At 41.4% G+C, this 27,163-nt stretch overlaps 1 protein-coding gene and 2 long non-coding RNA genes across 4 annotated transcripts; 2 read left to right on the top strand and 1 right to left on the bottom strand.

The window, feature by feature from the left end:
- Positions 1 to 9,481: 9,481 nt before the first annotated feature.
- Positions 9,482 to 11,680, bottom strand: RAP2B (RAP2B, member of RAS oncogene family). The gene has a single exon (XM_082743631.1). The coding sequence runs from the start codon at positions 11,560 to 11,562 to the stop codon at positions 11,011 to 11,013; it is 552 nt and encodes a 183-aa protein (XP_082599757.1). The 5' UTR covers positions 11,563 to 11,680; the 3' UTR covers positions 9,482 to 11,010.
- Positions 11,681 to 12,307: 627 nt separating this feature from the next.
- On the top strand, positions 12,308 to 16,893 carry LOC309870996. The gene is made up of 2 exons (XR_014314929.1): positions 12,308 to 15,397; positions 16,221 to 16,893. It is a non-coding gene; the product is annotated as an uncharacterized lncRNA (long non-coding RNA).
- Positions 16,894 to 21,295: 4,402 nt separating this feature from the next.
- Positions 21,296 to 26,736, top strand: LOC309871031. Of its 2 annotated transcripts, none has more exons than XR_014314974.1 (3): positions 21,296 to 21,481; positions 22,921 to 22,982; positions 25,854 to 26,736. It is a non-coding gene; the product is annotated as an uncharacterized lncRNA (long non-coding RNA). The 2 variants fall into 2 exon arrangements; XR_014314975.1 differs by lacking the exon at positions 25,854 to 26,736 and adding an exon at positions 24,065 to 24,440.
- Positions 26,737 to 27,163: the final 427 nt, after the last annotated feature.

Below are 27,163 nucleotides of genomic sequence, written 5' to 3'. Positions count from 1 at the left end.
ATCCCTCCTCTATTGCTTAGCAATCCTCCTGTTCTCAAGCTGCAGATTCTACAAACACAGCATCAATCTCCACCTTCCTCCACCTTCTATTCCCGGAAACCACACACTTAATCTAAAGAAAGATGAAAGTTAATTAGAGTTATATTGCATATATTAACCATGGCGTGAAGCAGAGAGTTATGTAAGAGAGTAAATTATGGTTGTTATAGGAACCATAATTTAGTATTTGGGGCAAAAACATTAACTCTATTCAGGTCAACTATATTTTGAAGAATAATACCAAGAGAAAAATACTCTGAAAGATCAATTTTTTAAATAACAAACTTACAGAGATTTTATTTTCATTCTAAAATGCATATAAAGAATAGCCAAGAAAATACTTGTTTCACAAATTGAATACGGAAATGAAATTTCAGTGGCACTGATATTTGACAACAATCGTAAAATTCCTCACTTTCTCTACTATATTCCTTGTTTGTGTCCTACTGCTTAGTGATACTGGACTCTATACAAAGTTTGTATTCTGATAGTAGAAATATAAAAATCAGGTTCCTATAATCTCTTTAAGTTCTGGTATGTAATACTTTAAAATACATTTGGAATTAATTGCAGACAACAAAATCTGTTCATATTCTCTGGCAAATGAAAGACTGTGTTTTAAATAGTCAAAATGGTCTAGACTTGGGAAGTCAGGGGAAAAAAAAGAATTTGGATGGTCAGAAAATTTTTGTAATGTGAAACTTGGTGATTCTCACTGTGTGGCACTATGTTATCATTTTCGTCAGAGAGTTTTTTTAACTGCATGTTAAAATGACTAAACAGAAATAACTTTCTAGGAGGCCAATATTTTGTTTCTTTATTTCTAGTGTATTATTACTCTATACAGTATCCAAAATTGTTAACAGCAAAATGGCACTATAGTCCCCCTGTGCATGCATTTTTGATGCTTCCCTTTGGCTAGTACACATCCATTTTATTACTTGTAATTAAGAGGGCAAATATTTTGCCCAAATCACCACCACTATGATAAATCCAAACAACTGCTGTATGACTTTTGGATAATTCACATGCATTTTTTTTTTCTATTCATAAATGCTACTCCTCTGAGGAAAAGGTTAAAAAGAAAAACTGTTAATAATTTGCTACAAAATGTAAATGAGAGAGCCTTCATGATAGTACTTTAAGAAATAATTGCTACTTTTTTGCAAGTAGTCAAATGGTAATTAATCAAGGAAAAGGGTGAATTTCATTTCCATGGAAAACACTGCATTGAAAAATTATTCTAAGCTTTAAAAGGTAAACACAAATTATGACATTGTAAAAACATCCTACACAATTAATTTATGTGTTTAAATTTATGAATACATATATTTTCTTGGCTACTGTCTACTGTGATTCATAACAGAATATTTCTCTCATTACAAACTTTTTAATTAGAAAGAAAATATAATGCTCCCCAAAGCCAATAAAAGCTGGAGATAAGAAAAAAAAAATGTTGCAGAACAGCACAGATTATAAAAGAGGAAAACGAGTATAAGAAAAACAGGAAATTTAGATAAATCCAATCTGTTTTCTCTATCTTAACTGTGCTCACATTGCCAATTGAATCTGATGTTTCCATTTTCAGTTCAAGATACTGCAGAGAATGAAGTATTTGTATCAACGTCATTTATTCTAATATAATTCTTAAATTTGAGAAGCACGTTCAAGAAGTCCCCAAATCACTCATCCACTTTCACCAAACAATACTTTTTACTGTACCAAATTATTTCATTTACTGCCTACCTTTCTTACAGAGCCTCTTCTGGCTGATTAGATAGAGGCGTTTGATGGGGCCTGAGACGGTTCTCCCTCAGTTGCACAACTGTTACATCTCCTACTTACTGGGAACGCTAGATTTCCAAATGTGCCCGGTATGAAGTGCAGAATCACAATGGTCTTACCCCTTGGGTGTCTAATTGTCTGGTTGCTTAAAGTTGTTAGGGGTATACTGCACGGGTTTTAAAATAACTATTTCATTTAAAACTTAAGAACAAAAACAACCCTGTCTGGTTCAGAATAAATCAAACATCCATGGTCACTGAGTTAATTCCGCATTAATGAACTTGCTGACAGGATGTTTAATGCTGTGTTTCAGGGGCTGGCAGCCACAGCATCTGTGCTGGCCGGAGACTCCCGATTCCAGAGGCACTTCATTACAAAGCAATCACCACTGCCTCCGCTGTCCCCTTCTTGACAGCCTGGCTAAGGGGTTTGGGCACAGGTAGGTGTGCGCAGTTAACCAGCGGGAGTCCGCCCTGGACAAACTCAGTCATTCGTTCTGAAGGTAGCTAAGAAAAAGGAAGGAAGGAAAGAGAGGAAGGGAATGGGGGAGGGATCTGGGAACTGTAAAAGGCAAAATAAAGACAGACAGGATGCATAAAACACATCCTTTCTCCCCCAAAGTGAGGAGTCCAGATGTTGCATAGGGGCCTGGATAAACAGGGGAGAGATTGTGAGGTGAAGTGGCAGAGGTTGAGTGAGGCTGAAAACCTCCCAGATGTCTCCTAATGCAGGTTTAAGGGACCCCAGACAAACTCAAACACTCTTGCCCTTGACCTCCCTTTCAGGAGTCCTCCTGTACATCTAGGTCCCTCTACTTCGTCATCAGCATGCGCTAAATTGCTCTCTGACTTTCCAAGTTCATCACCCCAACCAAAGCACACCTTCCTTTTAAATCATAGTCCTTCTCCTTTCCAATAAATCTCTATCCCTGAATACCGTGTTTTTCTCTTATGTGTGGGTTTAATGAGCTGACCAAAGTGATACATCCCAAGCACCAAGGAGAACATTGGTATTTTAGTAGAAAAGCATTAACTATAATGCTCTAGAATAAGGGAAGGTTTTGTTTTGTTTGAATCTTAGATTTCACAATAGTTTCTCAGAGTAAGAAAAAGTCTTAAAAGTTTACTATAGGTTCGACCTTTCTTTCCTTGGATTTATGCCTGCCTCCTCCATTTCTACATGGTCAAGTCCAGAGCAGAGGTTCTCAACCAGGGGCTTTTCTGCCCCCGCCCCAAAGGAAAGATTTGGCAATGTCTGCAGATCTTTCTGATTGTTGGCTGGGTTGAGGGGCTTTTATGGGCATCTAGGGTGTAGAGGCCAGGGATGCCACTAAACATTGTCAGATGCCCAGGACAGCAGCCCTCCACAAAAAAGAAAGATCTAGCCCAAAATGTGAATAGTCCTGAGGTTATGAAACCCTGAGTTAGAGTCAAATTTATTACAGTAGCATTATCACGCCATCCCATAGACTTCTTCACCCTTGGCTGGTAGCAGAACCAAGCCTCAGTAAATCCTGAGTCACAATGAATCACACATTTGAACACGAGGAAATGCTCTGTACTGGAGGAACGCAGGAGTGGGGTGTGGGCTGAGGAACAGGTCCACCTCATCCCGCCCCGCACTTCATATCCCTCTCAGCTCCATCACGCTCTGCCCGCCTGAGCAGTGAGAGTACCAGACCGCCGGCTGAACGCTGCCCAAATGACTAAGGAAAATATTTTATCGCCCTTCCCCCTACTTATGCTTCCTTGGTAACACAGTAAGTGCTGATTTGTACAAAGATGCACGAAAAACAGTTTTGTTCTTTGGATTAGGTTTTTGTTTGCTGTAGTCTCTGCCGTTGAAGGTAAAAGATTCTTTAAAAAAAAAAAAAAAGAATGCATTTGGGCTATACCTCATTTTTTGACCTCTGCTCAAGATTAGTGAAGAAGAAGAGCTGGTCTGGAAATATTTTTAGGCAGTCCCAAGTACATTAAAATGAATATTCCTATGAATGAATTCACTTTTTAAAAACTTCGTTAGTTTTTAAAATGAAGCACAGAGGCTATGCCCAAGCACAGAGTCTATGCCCAAACCTAAAGGTGGTTATCTGTTGAGTGGGCAGCTTTAACTAGTTGGATCTGTTTCAGTCTGGACTTGAAACACAGCATGAAAAAGACTTCTCTCTTTACACTAGTACACAGAAAACACATTTATATAGCCATTAGGTAATCAGTTCTTAGATTTTTTTTTTTTATCAATTAATACAGATTACATTTGTTAACAGAGACAACCATTTGCATGAACCATATGTGGGTGAATGGAATGAGATACAAAAAGAAAAGTAACAGATACTATGACAAAATGAAGCTAAGTAACCAGACTCAGAGGAAAGAACTCCAAACTCAGGCCTTTTTCCACTAGATGATAAATAATGTTGAAATCAAACTTGGAAATATACTTTTGCAATTCTCTTACCCACTTACAATGTAGAGTGCAAAACTATCTAAAATATATTTTCAAATATATGTTGTTGACATATATGTTCATATAGAATTATACTAGTACAGATCTCTATAGATGCTCTTTTCTTGAATGAGATTAATTCAGTATGTTAGTCTTTAAAGAGAATGTTTAAAAATATTATATTAATATGTATAATATTAAATAACATTAAAATATTCTGAATTCATGACTAAAACCAAATTTTGAAAACTTTCTATAAATGGTCAGATAGGTGTAAAATATTAAGACCTTCACTTTCACTATAAAACTATAAGTAGTAAATTTGTATCTCATAAATGGTTCTATAATCAGATTAAAAAAATAAGCAGTGAAATACCTTCAGATGAACAATTCTGCTATCTCTGCCGTTCTCTAACTTACCACATTTTGAAAGTATGTTAATTCAGGAGATAGTCTACATAAAACAGTCACTAGGGATCATCTTGCAAACAGCCGGACATTAATAATTACAACTCCCTTCAATTTCTGTGGTTTTACAATCGCTATTACTATTACCTCGTACAGCTTTTCACCCAACACTTCCTTCTCAGAGCTGATTGCCTTCTTCCAATAAGTACCAAAGCCATGAAAACCAGAACCTTTGTATAAAAGTACTATAAGCTTAGCAAACTTAAAGCATCTGCTTAATTCTTTGGCACACTCATTTTTAGAAAAGTATCTCATACAAAAGAGATATCTTACCCTGAATCTTCTTCACATGAAGAACCCCCAAAAACTGTATGTCCGCAATTGCTTCTCTTTTTTTTAAAGAATATAATCTAAATTTTATTTTCCTTTTTTTCCCCTCATTTAATTTTTTTTTTTTAAACAGTGAATACAAATCTCATGTTTTTTCCTCCATTTTCCCCTCCTTCCTCGGACATGAAAATATGGAAGCAACCTGATCTCCTGTTTCTAAATGTTCAGTTTTAGCTAACCTCAAAAAGGAAGTGGGAAACGCACAAAATTACAGAGTTTCACGTGCAACAAAACAACTATTAGTTACTCAAGCCTCATGGGATCCATTTTTTATTTGCAATATCAACAAACCTTTAAAAGTTCCAATTCTCAACAAATCTACCTACTCTATTTGCCTGCCAGACAGACCCGTAGTATTATATTATACTAGAAGGTGTATGCAGCTGCATTTTTCCAAATCCTCCTTTTGTTTAATACATGCTATTTTCACAGCTTATAGTGATAAAAGGACAGTACTGTTACTCCTTTGTCTGGCTTCCAACTATTTAAGCATTAGTCCTTACACAACAGCTAATAGTACGTGCTCAACAAATGCTTACTGAATAACGAATAAATCAATTTCAGCTATGTTTACGAACTTCCACTGAAACATATTCTTAACAATCAAGAAATAATTTCAGGCCATTTTGGGGCACCTGTATCCTAGAGGCATCAATAATCTTTCTTTTCTATGAAAAAATGTGTGTTTGTTACATTTGCACAATTAACACAAATAAGCCAACGAAACATATTCAAACCTCTGATTAAATTTAGCCACACATAATTTTGTCAGATAATTCATTTAAAACACCTTGCTCAGTCAGTTGGACAAAAAGCACGCAATTTCTTTTCTCTTCTAAGAAAGCATTTCTTCAAAAATTTCTGTTTAAAACAAAGGAAGACTACAGATAGCTGTACCCTCCAGTTTACAAAACAGATTAACACTCATTCTTCTAAAAGATTAAGATGCGTAAGAAAACAAGATGTGTGGCAGGTTTGTGGTATGGGCTGTCCCAGAATGAATAACTGTGTAACCACAGGACACTGACCAGATTCCTGGGAAGTCCAGCTAAGAAACTGAGTGTATGTATTTACATACACACATATGATACATGCATGTGCTTACCATGACCTGAAGACTTAAATTCTCTAATTTGTTCTGTTTGTTTTGTTTTCTTTTTGGTTTTTTTTTGTTTGTTTGTTTTAAAGAATTTTTGCTGGGATATGTGGAAAGTTAAAATCCTTGCTTTTAAATCTTGAAACAAAGGGAAGACATACACTAAGACATTCTTTGCAAAATTTTTGAGTGGAAAAAAAAGGTGATTCTTATTATTTAGGCCATGATCCTTTCCTTCCCATTTTAAAAGTCAACTTCTGAAGTTAACACTGGATACCACAGCCAAAACTGTTCAATTAATAATGTGAAGATGATTAAATACTCTAACTACAATGTGTCCATACCAGTCCACCACACTCCACAGTTTAACAGTCTGATTGTAAATGGTCTATGCCCTCTTCAGCTATAAATTTCAATCAAGATTATTTTATGACTTTGTGGTAGGTAGTACTCTAAAATGTGTGACACGGGCCTGTGTCCCTAAATATCTATGTGGCTCTTGATATAGTACTTATTTGGAGTTTGGACTATTTTATTGGTTTTCAAAGTGTGGTCCCTAGAACAGCAACATCAATGTCACCTGGAAACTTGTTAGAAATAAAAATCATGAGCTCATACTGAGACATACTAAATAAGAAACTAGAAGGCCCAGCAATATCTGTTTTAACCTCCAGGTGATTCTGGTATGTAGGCAAGTTTAAAAACCTCTGGCTAGATAATCCTAAAGTCTTCTCAAACCATCAAAATCCATTATTATTAAATCAAATATATCTTCTGAAACTAGCATTCAAATGCACTCAATTATTCCTAGTAATCTGAGTAAAATCTTCTAATAAAAAATATCACATTCTATTAGTAGTTTTTAGACATTTGCTGCATTTTCACAAGGACATTTGTATTAGCAAGCTTTCCTAATTAAGTGGACAGTAACAAAAATCAGAGATCATTTTAACTTATACTGGTGATCTCTAAATTAAATCTTTGTTTCCTTTAGAAGTAGGTGGCTTATTCCAGCTATTGTGAAAAGTAAATATATACTTTGGGTGACATCTTGCCTCTGTCTCTCAAGGTTGGCTGCTATGAGCAGTGTTCTCTCACTTTCCCACCCTACCTGCGAGAAATACTGAACTTTGACTCAAGAGGTGCAATCACATGCTGGAGAAAACATTTATGAAACTACCACAACAGGCCAAAGAAATGAGGCATTTTAGTATCCCCCCCCACCTCCAAAAAAAAGGTTAACTAGTCAGGAAGCATGAAGCCGCACACTTTTAAATAATTCTAACCCCAAGCTGATCTGGTTCTAAAATGTGATTCAGGGAAGTCTATTTCTATAGTTAACAACCCAGCAATTGTTTTATTTAAGCCATAAATCCCAAACATGACAATGTTAGACTTCCAATGATGGTATCTTCCATTTTTCTAAGGTTCTTACTAAAGGACAAAAATAGACCTTTGAAATGACATAAAGCTTGGAGGACAGGGACCAAAAGGAAAAGCTGTTAAAAAACAGCAGGGGCCAAGTTTAAAAGTTAACTTTTGCTCTCCAAGATAAAGGTTCCTTTCCCACCCAGTTTCTGTTGGGGCAGGTGATTGCCTTATAGCAAACTCCCTTGCTTCCTTTAACACCCTCAAATCAACCCAACTTTTCCATGGAAACAAATGCTCCTATCTTTTCACACCATACTACTACAAAGGGGCTCTTACTGGCCAAATAAGCGGACATATTCTTTAAAACAATGCCCTCAATCTCTCTCAATTTTGTCAAGAAAATAATGGAGAAGGCTGCAAAACACAGAACTACTACATTTCTGCTCCAGGCACACAAACAAAATTGCTTTCATTGAGAACCCAGAAAGCATTTATTTCACAGTACTCAGTAAAACCATATTAAAATCTTCTGCCCTGGCATCTCAGACCTATAAAGTATTTAGTCATGCAAGTGAATAAATCCTCTGTGAAGATGATTAATGGACCCATCAGCCTAGTTCATTTCCAATTTGCCTTTTCAAATGTTTTCAAGCTCCTTTCAGGAGTATAGACATGTCTTAAGTTAGTTTGATATTTGGCAGCACTTTATGTCAAAAGGTTTCAAAAACACAAAAACATAAACAGAAAACAAAAAACAAAACAAAACAAAAAAAAAAACAAAGCCATAAGAAACAGTCACCAAATGCCTTTTTAAAAAATCCTTCACATAGTACTTGGTGTAAGTCTTCAGAATTTTCAACACTTAACATCTATTGAAAAACTAAATTTACTCCAATGCAAAACTTAATATTTGCAAAGACATAAACTTATTTCTCTTAATTTCTATATTTATCATATACATACTGCCTTTCAACTGTGTGATTCTAAACTTATATGAGCTCAAGAATGAGAAAAAATGGCCATAGGACCATCACAGGCCAATTCTCTATTCCTCCTCCATGCTGGAAGAGTGGCAGGTCACCTGGGCAAAGGACCCATTTTAAGGCAAGATGCTAATAGCTTTAAAGATGCCTCTGGCCTGTAACTTCTTTTGGCTTCCCCAACAGAAGATTTCACCTACACTTCACACAGCTGAGGTGTATCACGTACACTCTTGATGTACAGTCATATACTTTCTTTTATTCTACAGATATACTAGTAAAGAGGCCCTTAATGAAATAAAGTAAGAAGCAGCAGCTCACACTGCCTCCTACTGTTAGAAGGAAAATTTCATGAGGTCAAAATGGTCCACAAATTGCAGCTTAATGGGAGTTGTTCATTTTTTCTTTCTATTATCTATTTCCAAATCAAAACCTCTAGTATTAAGATTCTGCAACCCATACAAATGTACTGCAGAAAACAGTACTGGGTGTGACTTCAGGACTGAAAATCATCTTCAAACCTATTTTTGACTTGATATACGATGTAATTAAACAGAACAAAACATTGGGCGGGGGGCGGGCGGGGGGGAGAAAAAGAAAAGTTAAAAGCTCTTCCCTGCCTGGTCAGGAGATTGGCGACTTCACCAAATCTAAGGCAGTATTAGCAGTTGGTTTCTACCCTTCTCTACCCACAGTGAGGTAAACTGCTCCCTGTCAGCAGAACAGATTCAATATCCTTCCTATCTTGTAGTTAAGTGATAATGGCCATACCCCCAGGGCTTCCTAGACCTTTATGATTCCCCCCCCCCCCCCCCCCCGCATTTAAGGAGTTGGAAGTAATGTCACCCAACTTGTCACTGAGGTTTTTCTGTTGCGGGCATCAAGCACCTGCCCCCATCCACCTCAGCCATGATACTGTATTAAATCACTGAATATGAAACACAGAAACACAAACGATAGTTTTGGGTTTGTTTCTTTAAAAATGACATTTGTATTAAAAGTCTTAAAATGAAGAGACAATGATTAAACGCGTGTCTGGAATTAAAAATTACAGTTAGTTAGAATTCTCTTGGTACATCACAACAGTAAAATTTTGCTCTTTGCTTCTGGAGGAACACCCTAGAACAGATAACCAAAAATTTTTTAAAAAATAATAAAAAAGGGGAGCTAAATACCTGAACATTTGAACAAAATGAAGCAAAATAAAAAAGAAAGAAAGAAGGGGGGGGAAGCCCATTGCAAGACATGGAAATTACATTTTAAAGGCTGGAAATAATCAAGAAATTCACCAAACAACAGGCCCTATTGTCCTGGCTCCTTCAGGAAGATTACAGAAAGGAAACTAGGAAGTGGTTTGGGGAATAGCAGATTCTGGGATATGGTGGGAAGTTCACAGGTTGGCACCGGCTGAACAGCTGAGTTTTGAAGGCACTCTGCAGACACAGGGGTGCTGGGGGCCCTGAATCACATTTTTGAAGTCTTTGTACTGTATTTTAAAGAGCTAGTCATCAAAACCTGTCACTGCCAACCAAAAAGAACAAAAAGCTAAACTCAAAAAAAAAAAAAAAAAAAAAAGAAAGAAAGAAAGAAAAAGAAAAGAAAAACCACACACACACACACACAGGCACACAATAGTACACACAAAAATGTGCAGATCTGTAACATTTTTTTTTTCACAGCTGATTAAAAAAAAAAAAATACTACTGTTCTCCCCCAGACTCCCCTTTGATACAGTAGGTAAACAAAATAGATTTTTTTTTTTCCCACAAATATCAGCAGACACTTTCTGGCACCCCACACTGTATTGGCATCAGTGTTTACAGTCCCAGTTCAGATGTGCATACTTCAGATTGGATACACTGTAACAAGAATCCAACTTTGCATAGACATCCTTAGAATCACAATCAGTCACAGGGCTGCCCTTCCAAGCTGGCAGAAAAGGAACCCCATCTTAATTTCCAGCTACTCCTGGAAAACAAGGAAAAAACCAAAAGTTTCTTCCTTCCTCCTGCTCCTTCATTTGGTTCTCCCGGACTTCCTTCCATGTATTTAAAACTTGCAACTAGAAAAGGGTTGTTGTTGGGGGCGGGGGGGGAATCCCCCCTCCCTTTCCACCTCCTCCTCGTACTCTTCCTCCCCACCCCATTTTTTTTTTTCCACGCTGAAACTTTCGCTTGCCGGTGTCAAGCTGCCAATACAGCGCCCTAACGGCATTTAAATGGGGAAATATGCGTCAACCAAAATCAATGAGAAACGTACATGCTTCCAAGAGCCACATTTCCACCGGGTGTCGGATGGTGAGGACGGGACACCCCTTCGGACACGGGACGGAGGCAGGGGATGCCGGCCGCAGAGGCCAGCCGGGCTCCCGGGACACCCCGGCCAATGCAAAGTCGTCTCCAATCTCAAAGCAAGAAGAGAAATCACATTTAGAGAGTCGGGTGCGTTTGGCTTTTGTGCGCAGAGCGCGGCCGGCGCGCGGCAGCCGCGGGCGCCTCAGAGGATCACGCAGGCCGAGCAGCAGCCCTCGTCGCCGTTGGGCTGCGCCGCGTAGTTCATCTGCCGCACGATCTCTGCGAACAGCTCGTCCACCGAGGCTTTGTTTTTGGCCGACGTCTCCATGAAGGGGCAGCTCCACTCCTCGGCCAGGGCCTTGCCCTCGCCGTACGAGACCTCTCGCTCGCCCTCCAGGTCCACCTTGTTACCCACCAGGATCATGGGCACACGCTCGTACCGCTTCACGCGGATGATCTGGTCCCGCATGGGCTTGATGTCCTGGAAGCTCTGCTGGTTGACGAGGCTATAGACGAGGATGAAGCCCTGGCCGTTCTTGATGTACAGGTCCCGCATGGACGCGAACTGCTCGGTGCCCGCCGTGTCCAGGATCTCCAGCACCGACGGCGACGAGTCCACTTCAATCTCCTTGCGGTAGAAGTCCTCGATGGTGGGGTCGTACTTCTCGATGAAGGAGCCCGTCACAAACTGCACGGTGAGCGCGGACTTGCCCACGCCGCCCGAGCCCAGCACCACCACTTTGTACTCTCTCATGGCTCCGTCGGCGCTCTCGCCGCGCCTGCAGCGGCCCCGTCGGGGCTGCGCGCCGGAGGAAGCCTGGGTTTGGCGGCTGGGCGACTTCTCCTCTTCCTCAGCCTTGCGGGAAAAACCTAGGAGAGAGCGGCTAGGGAGCGCGGGGCTCAGAAATCACCAAACGGGGGGCCGGGGACCGGGAGCCGGGGGCCGGGACGGTGAAGGCGGCGGCGCGTCCCTGGGGCGCGGGTCCGGGGCCCCGCAGCAGTCCGCGGCGGCAGCGGCAGGCTTGGCGGCGGACCGGGAGGACAATGCCGGCAGCCTGTGCGAGGCGACGGTTGCAGCTCTTCGGTGCGGCCGCCCGGGAGGGCGAAGGGGTGGTGGCGGTGGGCTGCGGAGGTGGCTGCTAATTGCGCGCCGGACAGGGACGCGCGTGGCATGAGTCCCCGTAGAGCGTGCGCCCACCGCCGCGGCCCATCGCCCTCTCTCTCCCGCAGCCTCCGCGGGGCGAGGGCTTCCTACTCGCCGCGCGCAGCCCGGCCCTCCCCGCCCCGGCGAGCATGCCCAGTGCGCCGACGGCCGCGCCCGCCTGATCCGCCGCTCCTGGTTTTCCGGGGGACCAGGCGGGGGGGGCGGGCCCGAGGGTGGGGCTAACAGTTTTGAGTCTGGTGGAGCGGTTTGCGAGAGGCTCTAATCCAGGAGCTGGTTGAGAAAGGTACGGGGGTGTGTAGGTGATTGAGGGGTGCTGGAAAAGCTCAGGTGAGAGGATGAAGGTGTGGGAGGATGGTGTAGGGCGGTGTAGGGCGGTGGCTCTGCAAGCAGCGTGTGGGCGCGGAGGGCCGCTCCCGTAATGGGTTGGGCTGTGTTCTTGTGGACTCCCGTTATCAAAAGCTTGTGGACTCCACTCTCCGAGCCCCCAGCGAGTGTGCGTCTCCGGGTCGGAGACCCCAAGGGCATTTGAGTGCGAGAGCAGTGGGTGGAGCATCTTTGCCCACCCACGGAGCAGCTTTTTCTAAATCCTTCGCCTCGGAGACACTACTGGGCCTTCTGCGGCCACTCTGCCTGCAGTTCAGCTCCTCGACAAAGAAAACAGGAACTCGGGGCTGAAATCCTGTCCCGACCGGGGAAGGGGTAGCCTCTCCCGAGCGGAGCTCTCTGGGGCTGGGACTTGGCGGGTCCCACCCACGTCCCTACTGGGCTGGGGCGGAAACCCGGCGGTCGGATTACAACCCGATCCAAAAGTCGTGGCGGCGCCCGCAGCTAGTCAGGGCATGCTCAGTGGGCAGAACAGGTTTTCGGGCTTAGAAATAGGAAGCTTTTGCACCACACACCCACACCCCAGCTCAAATTACCTCTCCCAGACTCGGGGCCCATTGGTTCCGGGGCGCAAATCTCACACCCCTAACTGTTGTTTCATTGGCTACCGCCAAGGTTTTACCAGTTTGGGTTGCTTCATTGGCTAAAAAGTAGCCTCGGCTCATGATTGGTTATTTATAGAGATTGAGTTGAGAGGCGGAGGCACAGCTGTTCTTTCTCTGCTGCTCCCCCCACCCCCTTCCTCCCACTTCCCCAACCTAGTCGTTTTGAAGCTCAGAGTGAAAAAATAAGAGGAATTTAGGCGGAGAGCTCAGAGCTAAATATAGTTCTTTGTTGGTGTTTTCGAGAGAGTCTGACTTCGCAGTGCCCAGTCACGACTGTCCCTTAACGGGAGCAGAAAGGTCTAGTTGCAGTTCTTGGTCCGCAAGCAGCAGCAAAATGTCCAAGTTGTTTTTGCAGAGAGGGAAGTGGGGGGACTAGGGTGTGGAGATGGGCCACTTTGAGTTCGTGTCACCCGGAGGGGTGGGGGAATGCCCAGGCTTGCCCTTATTAAACGTCTCTTCGTTTTGGGCGTGCAGTCTGCACATTTGGCTGGGCTCACACTCACGGGAGGTGCGAGGGAGATGTCTCGACTTGCCCTGAGCCTCCCTCCCTCCTCGCGGAGGAGAGATGTCAAGACCTGTCAGAAGACTCAGCGAAGTTTGCGTGAGCCCTAAAGTGAAGTGGGTAGGAGGGGACGGAGCTGCGTCAACCCGGGCTCCGAGTCTTGCCTTTTTTATCCGATGCTACTTCCCACTCCCCTTGCGCATCACATAGACGAACCAGGCTGTGTGCTAACGTTTGGTTTCAGTTCCTTAGTCCCGCCGTGACTCACGGCCACGTTTGCGAATTAACCTTTCCCGAGCTCCTGGCTGTACTCAGAATCTGCCGGGCGAAGTCCCCCGTCGTCCGACCCGGCGGGACATGGGCGGGGTGGGGTGGTTGGTGCCCATCCCTGCCCCTGGCCTCACTATTTAGTGGAGAGAACGGTTTAACCTTGACTATCAGCGAGCCTGGATATAATTAGGCTTATATAATTCTCCAGAAAAGCCTCTCAGAGGAGCATTCACCTAATGCAGCTGAAGAGAACCCCCGCAACATTTACTTACCCAGCATTTAATGCCTGCCAAACGTTTTACATGTTTCATGTACTCCACATAATACTTATTACATGTATTTTAAAGATAAAGAAACTGAGGTCCTGGGATGTTGGTTAACTTGCTTGCCATTTCACAGCCAGTGAGTGGCCAACGTAGGATCCCAGCCCAGGTGTTTCTCTGCAGAACCTGGTTTGTGACTACTAAGCCATACTACCCTCTCACAAGAAAGGTCCCGGATTTTCCTCTTTCTTAGGTTTGGTCTTCAGGTAGTGTGATCAGACTGTCTCTTAAACCCAAGGGATCTCTGCTCTGTGGTTCTCCTTTTCATAATGCCCCCTCCCATGCAGTCAAGGAACCTGAACCCTCTTCTAGACCATGCTCCAGGGAGTCAGAATTCTGGAATCCTCACCCAGAGAGTAACAAACCCTCCTCCAGGACTCGCATGGGCCTCTGAACTTAGTCTTGTGTCCAAGAATGGCTTTTTGTTGGAGTGTGGGCAGTGCTTGGACTTGTGGCCTGAGGTGTGCCCTCCCAGGCACTTTGGGCCCTCTTCCCCAGAGGACTCAGTAGCATCAGCTTCCCCTTCACTGCTCCTTTCCAGCCTCCTACTTGGAAGAGTCCCAGAATTCATGATTCTCACCTGGCGGTCCAGATTCTTGTAAAGGAGGTATTTGTCAGAGTGGGAGGATAGATCGATTATTTTGTTAACAGTTCATTCTCTTGATTTATAACTTAAATACTTAGATTACTGCTATGTGGGCCTCTCTTTGTCCTCTTACTAAGAGGGGTTCTCAGTATGACAGAGTAGAAAATGCTTTGTCTTTTACAGGTCTTGGTGCCTAATCTCAAGAGCTGGGATATCAGTTATTATCTACAGGTTCCTTGAGCTCTCCTGACTTTAGTTTCCTGGTCTATAAAATGGTGATAATAAAATTTGCCCTACCCACCTAGCTACATGAAGAACCTTGGAGAGAATCTAGTGACCAAACCCCTCATTTTGCATCAGAGAGAACTGAGCAGAATTAGAACCCTGGTGTCCTAGCTGTACTTTGCATGGTGCCAGCCTGTCCTCGGGGATAATAATTAACAGATAATGGATGGAAACATGCTTTTAAAGCTGCAGTACCCCATACATGCATAGCAATTACTACCCTGCCCCAGGTAGCCCGACAGCCCCATCTAGAAGATAACCACCATCAGGACTTCAGTTAGTCATGTGGATGGGTGTTACTGAATCTTGGTACGAGTACCAGAAAGATGCCACCTTGTGAATGCTTTCTGTTAGGGATTCTTCGGTAGTGATTTTTATTACATTCAGGTAGTCTCCCACAGAAAGATTTGCACCAGGGCTTTGGACTTCAAAATGAAGTAAGGACATTGCTGATGCAGAAATTTTTAAGGTTGGTCACTTCCTCCTATGAAATCTGTTAGATGTCTTCGCCTCACTTATGGCATGAATCATTATCTAGCCTTTACCATAATTATTTACACATCTGTGTCTTGTCACCCAGCACCGTGTGAATGCCTTGAGGGTAGAGTCCATACCTAGCTTATCTTTGGAGCCACTCTTGTCCCTCATAACATTTAGTACAGTGCCTACATGGGAAGCCCTCCATCAGTATTTACTGATGAATATATGAATCACATTTTATTTCTTTTCCAAGTTCCGCTTGTAGTAGAAGATTATATTAATCCTTGGTGTGACATAACACTTCCTGGATCCTTAGAAAAATGTATACTAATGTTTCAGTCTCCCTGAGTCATAAAAATGACTTTTAAGATCAGCAGAGTCTACCCTTATTTGGGTGAAAGCACAGAATCAGTGCAATCTTGAAGAAAGATACCAAAGTATCCACTGGATAAACCCTTTCTCTAAAGACGACTTAATTTTGCACATAACATGAAAAGGCATTTCTAGAAAACAATCTAATGTAAAAGTTACCAGGTAAGGACTGCTTAACCATTGACAATGTATGTTGCATAAATGAATGTACCATCCCTTGGCCTTTGCTCACACAGTGGGACTGCTGATCTTCTGTGACACTGAAGTTGGGTCTTCGAACAGTTAGATGGTACCTGTCCTTTATGTTTATAGAAAGTAGAGGTTTATTTCATCATGTTTGTAGTTTTAGCCGATGCCTCCTCTGGGTAGATATTTTAACTAGTGTTTTTTTAAGGTTTCATTTTTTATGGTTCCATTTCACTTTGCTTTTCATTTGAAAGGAGGGCATCAGTAAAGATGGAGAGATTGAAATCCAAGCAATAGGATGTCAGCTGAATGGATGTTTCTGAAGAGAGGATGGAGGAGGAATCTGAGGACTCTAGTGGGGTGGCCAAAGACACATCCTTTCTCTCCAACAGTCAAGAAAAGCCGAGAGAACTGAACTGGAGCTCAGAGGGTGAGACGCCGAGAAAGTTCAAGCTACAAGCAACCTTCTCTCCATAAACAGAAACGGCAAGACACCTGCGGAAGGTTGGGAGGGCAGGTGTGGTCTTGGGAATCAGAGTAGAAATGAAACTGTTTTTAACAGCGACTGTGTGGTTCGCAGTGTGAAGTTGCTAAGCTGCTAAATTTGGTTTCCATGAATCTGTGAAGATGCCAATTCTGTGAAGACGCCAATTCAATTTTTTTTTTTTTTTTGAAGGGTCTTGATAAGTCTTCTGGTCAGATTCTGTTAAAATTCCTGAGAGCTATCTTGGAACACTGAAAAAATAAAATAAAATTTTAAAAAATTCCTGAGGGCTTTGTATCAACACATACAAATAAATAATTATAAAATTAACTCTGTATCTCCCATATGCCAACCTTAGTGAAAATACACACAAACCACTGACTTATGTGATGAAAAGTTTCATTACTCATGGGAAATTAAATGAACTCAATGAAACGGTCTTACCTGTGTGGTCTCTTGAGTGTTTCTTTCTGTTGCACGCTAAATTAAAATAAAACCTTGAGTACATAACCTCAGAAAATGAGTCATTTTGAGTAGTGGAATATTGGTCTAGAAAATGTTGTACTTGTGTAGGGGGTTCTCTCACAATAAGAAAAAGTTATATTATTTTTATTAGATAAGTAGTATATGTTTACTGTAAGGAATTAATGTATAAAAAAAGCAGAAAGAATAAAGTGAAAATAACAAATGACCCCCCAAAACTCCCTAACTTTTTAAATAGTTTCCTATTTTATTGTCTTTTATTTACATATTTATTTTATAGTTTTCCATTTTATGCCTTTTATTATAGAATTACTTAAAATGTAGAAACCAGTTCTAGTTTTCTCGTGGCTGTTTTAACTTCCAGCTTCACGTAGTCTACAGCCAAGAAATTAAAAGTCAAATAAGACAAATATCTTAAGAACTTATCAAAGAATTTTCCTCTTTTATGTAATGGGTTTTGATGGGAGTATTTGTCTCTCTCCTATGTTCAAGTAGCCCAGGAAGTTGTTTTCGTCACATAGTCCCTGAGGACAGCCTGGTTTGGGGTAGTCTGCCTGTTTGTCCAGAAGGTGTGATGAAGCATGTTCAGGTTCATGACCTCTGGGCCGCAGAACACAGCAGCCTGTCTGCTCAATTGACCAGTGAATCAAGGGCTTCAGCTGCATTCTCCCCACTGGTTTTGTCTCTCTCTAGAAATGATCTTCCTCTCTGTGGAAAACAGTGCCCTTTGATGTGTCAGCACCATTCAGAGCCCCTCAGTGACTTCAGCATCATTAACACATTTGTGCTTTCTTTGTCACTGTGCACCCAGGCTTCCAACTCTTTTGCCCTAAGTTTTCCCTGGGGCTTATAAGAAATCTGCCCCTCACTCCTTCTGTGTGTCCTACCGTGTTTGGGAACTGAATCATTCTCAAGCTCGCAAATTCTTTATCAGGAAAGAGGAAAAAAAATACTTTTGCTAACATGGTTTAAAGGCTGAAATTTTCTCTCAGCCGTTCTCTGATTTGAATAGAATACCAGGCATAAGCAACATTTAAAATTGTATATTCATTGTAATAATGGAATGGAAATTTCTGAAAATTACATGTCTGATAAATCTACTTTCTCATAGAGCCTCATATGTAGTTACATTTCCTATCTTGAATAACACGTTTTCTATAGGGTGACCCAGGCAGTTAATATTTGGTGGCTGGAAGATAGAAATAACATTCACAGACACCACTGTATTTCCTCTGGGTGAGCTGAACAATTTTGTAAAAACAGAATTGTTTTGTTATCCTTGGGAAGCCTATGGTTCTGAGAAGATCCTTCATTAAATGTAAAAGAAAATGCTGGGAAAAGGTCGGTTGGACAAGCAAGACTATCTTTGACTCTCCAAGCATTATTTCTACTCTAAGCAACAGGTAACCACTAGGATGCTTTGGGACTGTGCCATGTAACTTCCCAAATATGAAGCAGTCTATTGTTATTCTGTTTAATTCAGATACATTTTATTAGTGATAAAGCTACGAGTTAAATTAGGCCAACTTCATAAGACTTTTACGTTTCAAGAATTACAGCTTGAGCCTAAGGTGGTTTCATTCTAAGAGGTGGGCAACCCAGGGGAGAAGGGTCCCAGGCAGCAAATGAGGCCAGCGAAAGCATGCTATTGTAAGAGACTGAGGTACCACTGGAGAAGAAAGGGAAGAGATTGTTGAAGCTCATAAATGTGATGCAAGGAGAGCAGGAATAATCAGAAAGATCTGTTCAATGTAGCGCTCACCTCTCGGGTTACCCCTTGGAGCTGTCCTGTTGAGACTCCCTAATGGAAAGAAAAGCAAGTGCAATGGAGTAGCAAGGTCTTCAGACCACTGCGTTGCCAACAGCGTTTGGCCCACAGCTTCTGCAACATTTGTTGCTGGGGCCTACAGTTTTGGCAGCTGCAGCCACTACAGAGGGTCCTGGGTGGACTTCTATAGCAGCGCATATCTCTTCAGTGGATAGCCACAGAAAAAATAGTCACTTACGGCATTGTCACGGCAGTTACGGCAAAGACCTCAATATAATGAGCTGACACAGGGGCAAAGGGAATAGTTCAAACCATAGAGCAGTCAGGGAGGCTGGTCAGGGAAAGGTCAGAAGAGATGCCCATAGAAGGTTCCAGCACTATTTGCAAAAAATTAGCTTCCCACACTGTTGTTAGAATCTAAGGAAAAATAATAATTATAATACACATCATTGTGGCTGTCATATCCCTCAGTTGGCATAATGTAGGAAATTAGGTTACATGGCAAATTGTTTAGAAATAAGTTTTCTTAACAAGCCACAAAACTTTTCTAACACCCCCTCTTTCCCTTAGGATTTGCTGATCTTATTTTTAACATCTCCTAAAGTTGCCTCACACTGAAAGAATTAGAAATACTTATGGCTGCACTTAACTGGAAACCCAACTAAGGGGTAGAGAGGCCAAAGAAATAAAAGGTTCTTTCTCACATAACAAGAAGTCTGGAATTGGAATTCTTCTGGATGTAGTTCAACAGCTCAGTGAAGAGAAATGAGACCCAGAGATCAATCTGCTTTTGTGGCAGGAAGAAGGTGGGGCTGGGAGGGAGGAGCCAAAGATGCAGAAGAAGGACCTTCTGCTTTACCATGAAGCAAAAGCACCAAGAGACTTCCCTTTAAATTTCCCTGACCAGTTCTGCACTGCATGCTCTTCTAGTTGCAAAAGAGTCTGGGAAAATCCCCATTTAACCTTTCTACCTTTTACAATGAAGGAAGACAAGAGAGAAATAAATAAAGAATGGTCTTGTGTAAGTTAACCTACAATGTTTAAGCCAAACATCAGATCACTCTTCTGAAACTTCAGATTTTTCAGGCAATTGAATTTACACATTATTCTTTCATGCCTGTTTAATCAATATTGGGTGAGAGGTAAATACAATCCTTTATTTGTTCATTGAAAAAAATCACATTTAAAAATCCTTATTTGTTTTCAAGTCTGGTTGTATATATGATATCATGCTTTGGGTAACCTAACTTTGGTTTACACAAAAATCTGCAAACAAAACAAAACAAACCTTTTAACAAAATTAAATCTTTCATGTCCGGCAAATCCTATGCAGTAGAAGGAGCATTGGAATTTTAGACTGACAGGCATACTTTCAAATTTTGGCTCAGTCACTTCCTAGATGTAAAAACTGGATGACCTATTTACCTTCTGTGGTAGGCAGTCTCCAAGATGGCTTCCACTGTTCCCACCTCCTGGCATTCATACCCCTGAATAGTCCCCTCTTAACACTGTTTCAGTGTTGAACTGTGTTACCAATGGACCATAATACAAGTGGTGGTGTAAGTCTTCTAAGATTAAGTTTAAATGACTGCAGGTTCTGCCTTGGATTTGCTCTTTGTCTCGTCTTCAGGACACCCAGGCAACAGTGTGGAGAGGCCCATGTGACTAGGACCTGAGGTTCTTAGTCCAGCTACTGTGAGTAACTGAGGCCTGCCAGTCGCCCAGAACGTGAACCTGGAAGTTAGTATGTTCCAGCATTCAGATGACTGCTAGGCCAGCCACCAGCTTGAGGACAGCCTCATCAAAGAATCCAGAGCCAGAACCATTCCACTCAGCTGCTCCCGGAGTCCTGACCCTCAGAAACTGTGAGATAATAAGCCTTCCTTATTTTAAGTTGTTAAATTTGGGGGTAAGCTGTTGTACAGCAAAAGGTAACTAATTGAACTTCTTTAAACTTCAGCTCCTCATCTGTATAGTGCGGATATAAATGGTTGTTATGAGGACAGTATGGTGTCCTATGTAAAACTGCCCAATGCAGTCCCTTCAACATAATAAGGACATAGAAAAAAATTAATATGACAAATATTATTTGTTTGTAATCATTCTTCATAATGTTTACCCTTTTCAGAACTCCTTTTTATTTTAGATTAGCGGTATTTTTTAAAAACGCTTCTGCCTTTTGCTTTTCCTTAGTGCTAGCGCGGAATGCATGCTGTGGAACAAGACTGGCTCCATGGTGTTGCCCTAGCACTCTACCGCACCGGGGATGGTTTTGCTAGTTAAGGTCACTTGTGTTTAAAAAAAAAGTCATGTGTGTTTAATGACTGTCTCTCCCAGAATGCTAACCTGTAGTGTCTGATAGACCTTCAGTGGGTTACCAACCAAATAAAACACTGCTGTAAATAGATCCTGTCTTCTACTAGAATACTTCTGATTATTTTATTTTGTTTTTTAAAAGATTTTATTTATTTAGAGCGAGCGCATGCGCATGTGCTCGGAAAGGCTTGCACGGGGCGGGGTGGGGCGAGGGGGTGAGGGTGGAGCCGGGGGGGAGCGGTGGGGGGGGGGCGGAGGGAGAGGGAGGGAGAGAATCCCAAGTAGATGGGCTGCTGAGCAGCGCTGGAGACAGAGGTGAACTCAAGGCCCGGAGATCCTGACCTGGACCGGGGAAGTAGAGGTAGACGCTTACAGCTGAGATACCCAGGAAGGCCCTAAACTTCCGGTGAATTTAATAATCACTCAGAAAATGCAGCGCCAATCACGGATATACGGAGTACAGGGTAAAAGTGACTGCCCATTGTGTATATATACCACATCTTCTTGATCCATTCATCTGTTGATGGACATCTAGGTTCTGGGGGGAGGGGGTTTGGGAGAAGGGGGTGGGATTATGGACATTGGGGAGGGTATGTGCTTTGGTGAGTGCTGTGAAGTGTGTAAACCTGGTGATTCATAGACCTGTACCCCTGGGGATAAAAATATATGTTTATAACAAATAAAAAATTAAAAAAATATATCACCTCACAAAAAAAAAAAAAAAAAGTGACTGCCCACCACCCACTCCGCAGAGTATCTAGTTTTTCTCCGCTTTGTCTCCAGTCCTCGCCCCTTGACACTGCCCCATCCGTGTCTGATCACAGACGCCAGGATCCCAGAACAGATGCCACCAACTTTGCCGCACAGCCTCAGGTCGTCTCTGCTATTTTTCCTTTTCCTTTTAAAAAATTACTTTCTTATTTCTTATCTATACTACTTCCATTTTTAAAAAATCACACTCATTTCTAGTCTATGCTACTATTACACTTGAGTTCATGCACACCGTAAGAAGTATATGTGAGCAATATAAAAATGTATAAATCACACAGATGTGTGCATATCCATATAAATGTGTGTGTGTATAATTAGAATACTTTTTTCCCTTGGCCAACATGGCATGCTGGGCATAACTTTTGGTTTCTTGAACAAACTTTACTGTCATCTCTTTCTAGATGCTCAGGGCCCGCTTCTTTTCCCCAAAGCAGGGTCTGTTGTTGCTGTTGTTTTAGCGTAGGTCTGTTATGCCCTGCAGTATTTCTAAAAGTCTGAGAGTTCTGAAATACTGGTTTCTAGAGAGCAGAGATTTTCCTGTGGTATTATTTATAGGTCCCAAGCTCCCGCGTTGTAGTTACCAATAAGTTCCGCCTCTCCCTTCCTGGCCCCTTTGCTCCCAGTCTTGCTTTTCCCTTCTTATCAATCAATCCTGAGTAATGTAGTAGATAGAGCTCATCGCAAATGTAACTGAGAAAATGAATGAATCACGATATGAGGATTCTTTCCTTCAAAATGTTGAGTGAAAAAAGCCAGACACAACCAAATACATACTGTATAATTCTATTTATCTAATGTTCATAAAAAACAAAATTAAACGATTTTTTTTGTTGTTCTTGTGCAATTAGGGAATAAACTGTATAAAGAAAATAAAAAATAATGGTTAGCACTCGGGAGGGATACTGCATGTTTGAATGTGTTAGAAAATGAGGGTTGGGGATAAGAAAGGCTGCATAATTTGTGGAACCTAATATAAAGGCAGGATCCCTTATTCAAAATTATCAAGAATTTCAAGATGCAGCAGTAGAGCACTAAGGCTAGAGAGGGAGGCGTGGACCCCCACGAAGCCAGCTCTGACTCAGGAACTTGTGGGATTCTGCGCTAATGCTTTATTTTGCTTTTCCCTTGGTAGGAGGAGAGTCACACCTATAGGAATTCGTTTCACAAAAAAGCAAGATATCAAACATTTATAAGGTATGTACATTTATTCCATTTTACAACGTTTAAAAACTGTGAAAAATAAAAACAAATTGGAACTGCTCAGAGCACTTCCTGCTCCCAAACCTATAAGATGGTTTCCCATGGATGAGAAAGCCTGTGGCCGGATGCTTTCCCCTATATCCTCATTGTTACAGGCTCAGCTCACATGCCAGCTCATCTATGAAACATCCCCAGTTTCTTCCTTCAGGATTAACCATTTCCTTCCCTCCGCTCCCTTCACATTTTCCCCCTTTATTATGGCATTTAACTTCTCTGCTTCAAGTTTGAGTTCTTTAAGACTGTTTATTTTGGATGGACATGAAATCTTGGGGAAATATTTCAATCTTATTCATTTTCATATATAAGACCCTATAAGGGGGTAAGGTAAGTGATTGTTGAATTTAATTAAAATTATGTCCAAAATTATGTCCAGACAATCTTTGGACATAATTTTAATTCTGAAGCACTATGTACACTATTACACTGTGTACACTATTCCTACACTATGCCACATCCTTAAGTTTAAGGATGTGCAGTGCATACAGGTTAACAAGGGTCAAAGTTCTGTGAACTAAGATACATTTATTCATCTGGTGAAAATTTGAAATAGGCACCAAATGGTTTGATATCATCCACAATTTTTCTATTTCACATCTGAGATGAATCTCCTAGCCATCTTTTTTTTTTAAACACTGTGTTAACATCATAAATTTAATCTTGTGAGGTACTTTGTCTGTAACAGATACTCTGGATACCGTTTTCACCAGAAACACATTTTAAAGTCCTACTGCCCACTATTTCCTTTGATATTTGTTGTTGTTATTCTTGGCATATTTTAGCTCTAACACTTTGGGTTCTCTTGATAAACATGTGACTTGGACATTTTCTTATAACAGACAGATGGGTGTGTTCTCTGGGTATTATTTCTAACATGAAGAAAATGTTCCCCTTTACCAGCATCTGGGTAAGATTTGGAGTTCTCTCATGGCTTTAAAATATAGACAGAAATAATCATCTCTCTTCCACATAAGGTGTCTCTGCAAGTAATTTTTCCTATTTTTTTTTTCCTGTGCCAGCTTTGAAATCACAAATGAAGTATGGGTTCAGGAAAAAAAAAAAAAACAAAACCAAAAAACACTATCTAAAACAGTATTTGGACATTTCTTTTCATCATTCACTTTTATGGATGTCCTCCAGTCGTACTATCCAGATGGCCAGGTTACAAGTCTGTGGTAACATAAAAGCCTTTTATATATAAGTAAGACACTGATGAGTAGACTTCTGAATGAATATACGACTAAGTATATTTTATTCATCTTTGCACGTAATCTCATTGTACAAAGCCTACCCGAGTGAATGATAACTTTTGGCCAGCAAACGTATGGTTATGTGCTCAATGACATAGACATACAGTAGAAACAGTCAATGAAAAGTGTCTACTATTTCTACAGGATAATTCACTTTAATTGACATGGAGATTTTAAATGATTCGTCTTTTACTCTGCCCAGTAATCCTACACAGAGGAAAAAAAAAAAGCAGCCCATCATTCAGTCAACGCTGAGATAATTACAGAGCATGTGAAATTTCATTAAAGGATTATTTATGCCATGTTTATTCCATCCCTTTTATAACGTTTATCAACTAATAACTGGAGATCAATACCCACAGATGCAATAAGGCATCTAGTTTTAAAGGTTTTTTGCTTCAGTTTTCATTCTTTAATAAACCCCAAGGCACATCATGGGGATTTGGGGCTTACACTGCTTGGAGGTTTTCATTGACTATCTGTCCTGCCCAGGGTACTTTCCTTCTAGCCCTACCCACGGCTGATTTCTTCTCATCTATGGAGACGTCACGTTTTCAGAGAAGTCGTACTAAGCTCCACTTAAGTGAACTGTGTTCCACTCTCCATGTATCACGTAGCCAGGAGTCCAGGCAAAGGGCATGTCAGTTCATTTAGCCTGCCATAGCAAGATGGAACAGACGGGGTAGTTTCTAAACAACAGGAGTTTCTCTCTCACCATCTGGAGGTTAGAAAGTCCAAGATCAGGAGTGCCAGCGTCAGCCTTCGGATTTCTCTCTGTGTCCTTGCAGAGAAGCATCAGCTAGGGAGCTCCGTGGGGGTCTCTTTAACAATACACTAAGCCCATTCATGAGGGCTCCACCCTCATAAACTTCCTGATACCATCATGTTGGGCATTAGGATGTTGACACATGAATTTTGGGTGGAAACAAACATTCAGACCTTAGCAAGGCATGTCTACAGTCCAAATCTGACCCTCCACTTCAGGGTCCCTTTTGTATAACTCACAAAGCTAACCTTTTTTGAAAATAGTTTAAATAATGCTATCTCATGATAGATGAAAATCACAAGAAATTCACATTTTAGAGTTGATAAAGTTTTATTGGAACACAGCCAATGTGTGTGTGTGTGTGTGTGTGTGTGTGAGAGAGAGAGAGAGAGAGAGAGAGAGAGATGGCATATGGTTATGTTTAAGCTGCAAGGACAGAGTGGACTAGATGCCACAGAGACCATATAACCTACCCACAGTCTGTGTTGCTCTTCAGAGGAAAAGTTTGTCACCTCTTGATGTAGGCTGTTTGAACACCCAGCTTGTTTCACTCTACTTAGTCAATCTGTAATTATGTTTTATTTATTAATTCACTTGTTTACTTAGAAGCCTAATGAGGACAGAGACATTGTCTGTCTCCATTATACCCAGATCAGTAACCAAGTAGATAGATTAAGAGAAGTGTAATAAATATTTGTTGAATGACTATAAAAAAAAACAATGAGACCATAGCCTCTAGGATAAAGCACCTTGCCTTATTTCTTATTTCTTATTTCTTATTGCCCTGTATAGGTGAAGCCAGAACATCAGGACCCATTTCTTCTTATAATCAAGAGCAGCCATTGATATTTTAAACCAACACAAACACATTTCATAGAATGGGAACAGCAGTATTTATGGACATTTAGTTTTACTTTGAGTTCTCTAATTCTGAGTGGCCTCGAGAGTGTGATATTCCAGAGTGATTTCACTTGTGCATCAGATGTAAGCTCCGAGAGAAAAGCAGAGACCTTCTCAGGTTCCATGGGCAAGAAAATTCCTTCCCCTCTAGAAATGCCTTGCACTGAAGATACTCTTTTGCTTACTTAGATGCCCGACTCCTACACCTTCTTTATTATTTGGAGCTGGTCTGTTTCCTAGCAATGTCAGAGGTCTTGAGTTGTTACCCATTAGCAATTTAACCTTAGCAATTAACTACAGTCAGTAGTACAGATATGTGTCTTTTAACCTGGATTCCAAGTCAAGAGATTTCCTACATAGATCTAAGTTTCCAGAGCCCTTTCTTTCCTATTTTAATTGAAGGATAACTGTCCCATGTGCTAATGAGAGTGTGCCCAGGTGCCTTTCCATTACCCACACTCAGGCTGCACACTGCCCTGTCCTCTATTAAGTTATAGAATCTGGGCTGTAGAGTGACCTTGATGCTGAGAAAACCTTGTTCTTCAGGAATTGCAGAATAGAGTCTCAGCATCACAGTTGGGAGTCACTATTTTGGGCAGTAACACCGTGAAGAGCAAAAGCTATACTCTCGCTTAAATAATGGCATGAATACGGAGCAGATCCTGGCTAATGGGCTGTACTCTGGTTTGGAGCTGTTAGGGAGCAGGTCATGTTAAAGGAAAGCTAGAGCCTAATAAACCTAAGTGATTTGTTTATATCCACTTAAAGTTCTGGAATATTAGCTGGTCTGCCTCATGCTGTTAGGTGACTCATTAGCCATGGTTTAATAAAATATATCTCTGCATCCATTGTTTTGTCTGTGCATAGCAACATTTTAATGCAAAGAGCATGTCTACCTCTAGAGTTCAGTGGGGAAGCAATGGAAGAAGGTTCACCGATGTCCTCTCCAAGAAGGCTACTGGCTATAAATTAGAATAATTCTTAGGACCCCGAAAGTGGATTTCATGTATGTATAAAATAGAAATCAGACAATCCCAAATATATTCTCCCAAGTTTCATATAATATATCTGTCCAGTCATCTTTGAAAGATGGGCCACTGAGAAAAATCTTTGATTCGTTATACATATTCCATGGCCTTAGAGATTTATAACCTAAAACCCCTAAGAGAGATATGTTATGTGCACTCAGGGGTGGGGTGATT

The sequence above is a fragment of the Mustela nivalis genome (assembly GCF_964662115.1).
Source record: "Mustela nivalis genome assembly, chromosome: 1".
NCBI lineage: Eukaryota > Metazoa > Chordata > Mammalia > Carnivora > Mustelidae > Mustela > Mustela nivalis.
Note: the sequence above shows the minus strand (reverse complement) of the source record. Positions and strands in the feature narration are given on the sequence as shown.

Bases quoted from the DNA above. Each gene is read 5' to 3' on its own strand.
- RAP2B (XM_082743631.1), bottom strand. From the start codon at position 11,562: ATGAGAGAGTACAAAGTGGTGGTGCTGGGCTCGGGCGGCGTGGGCAAG.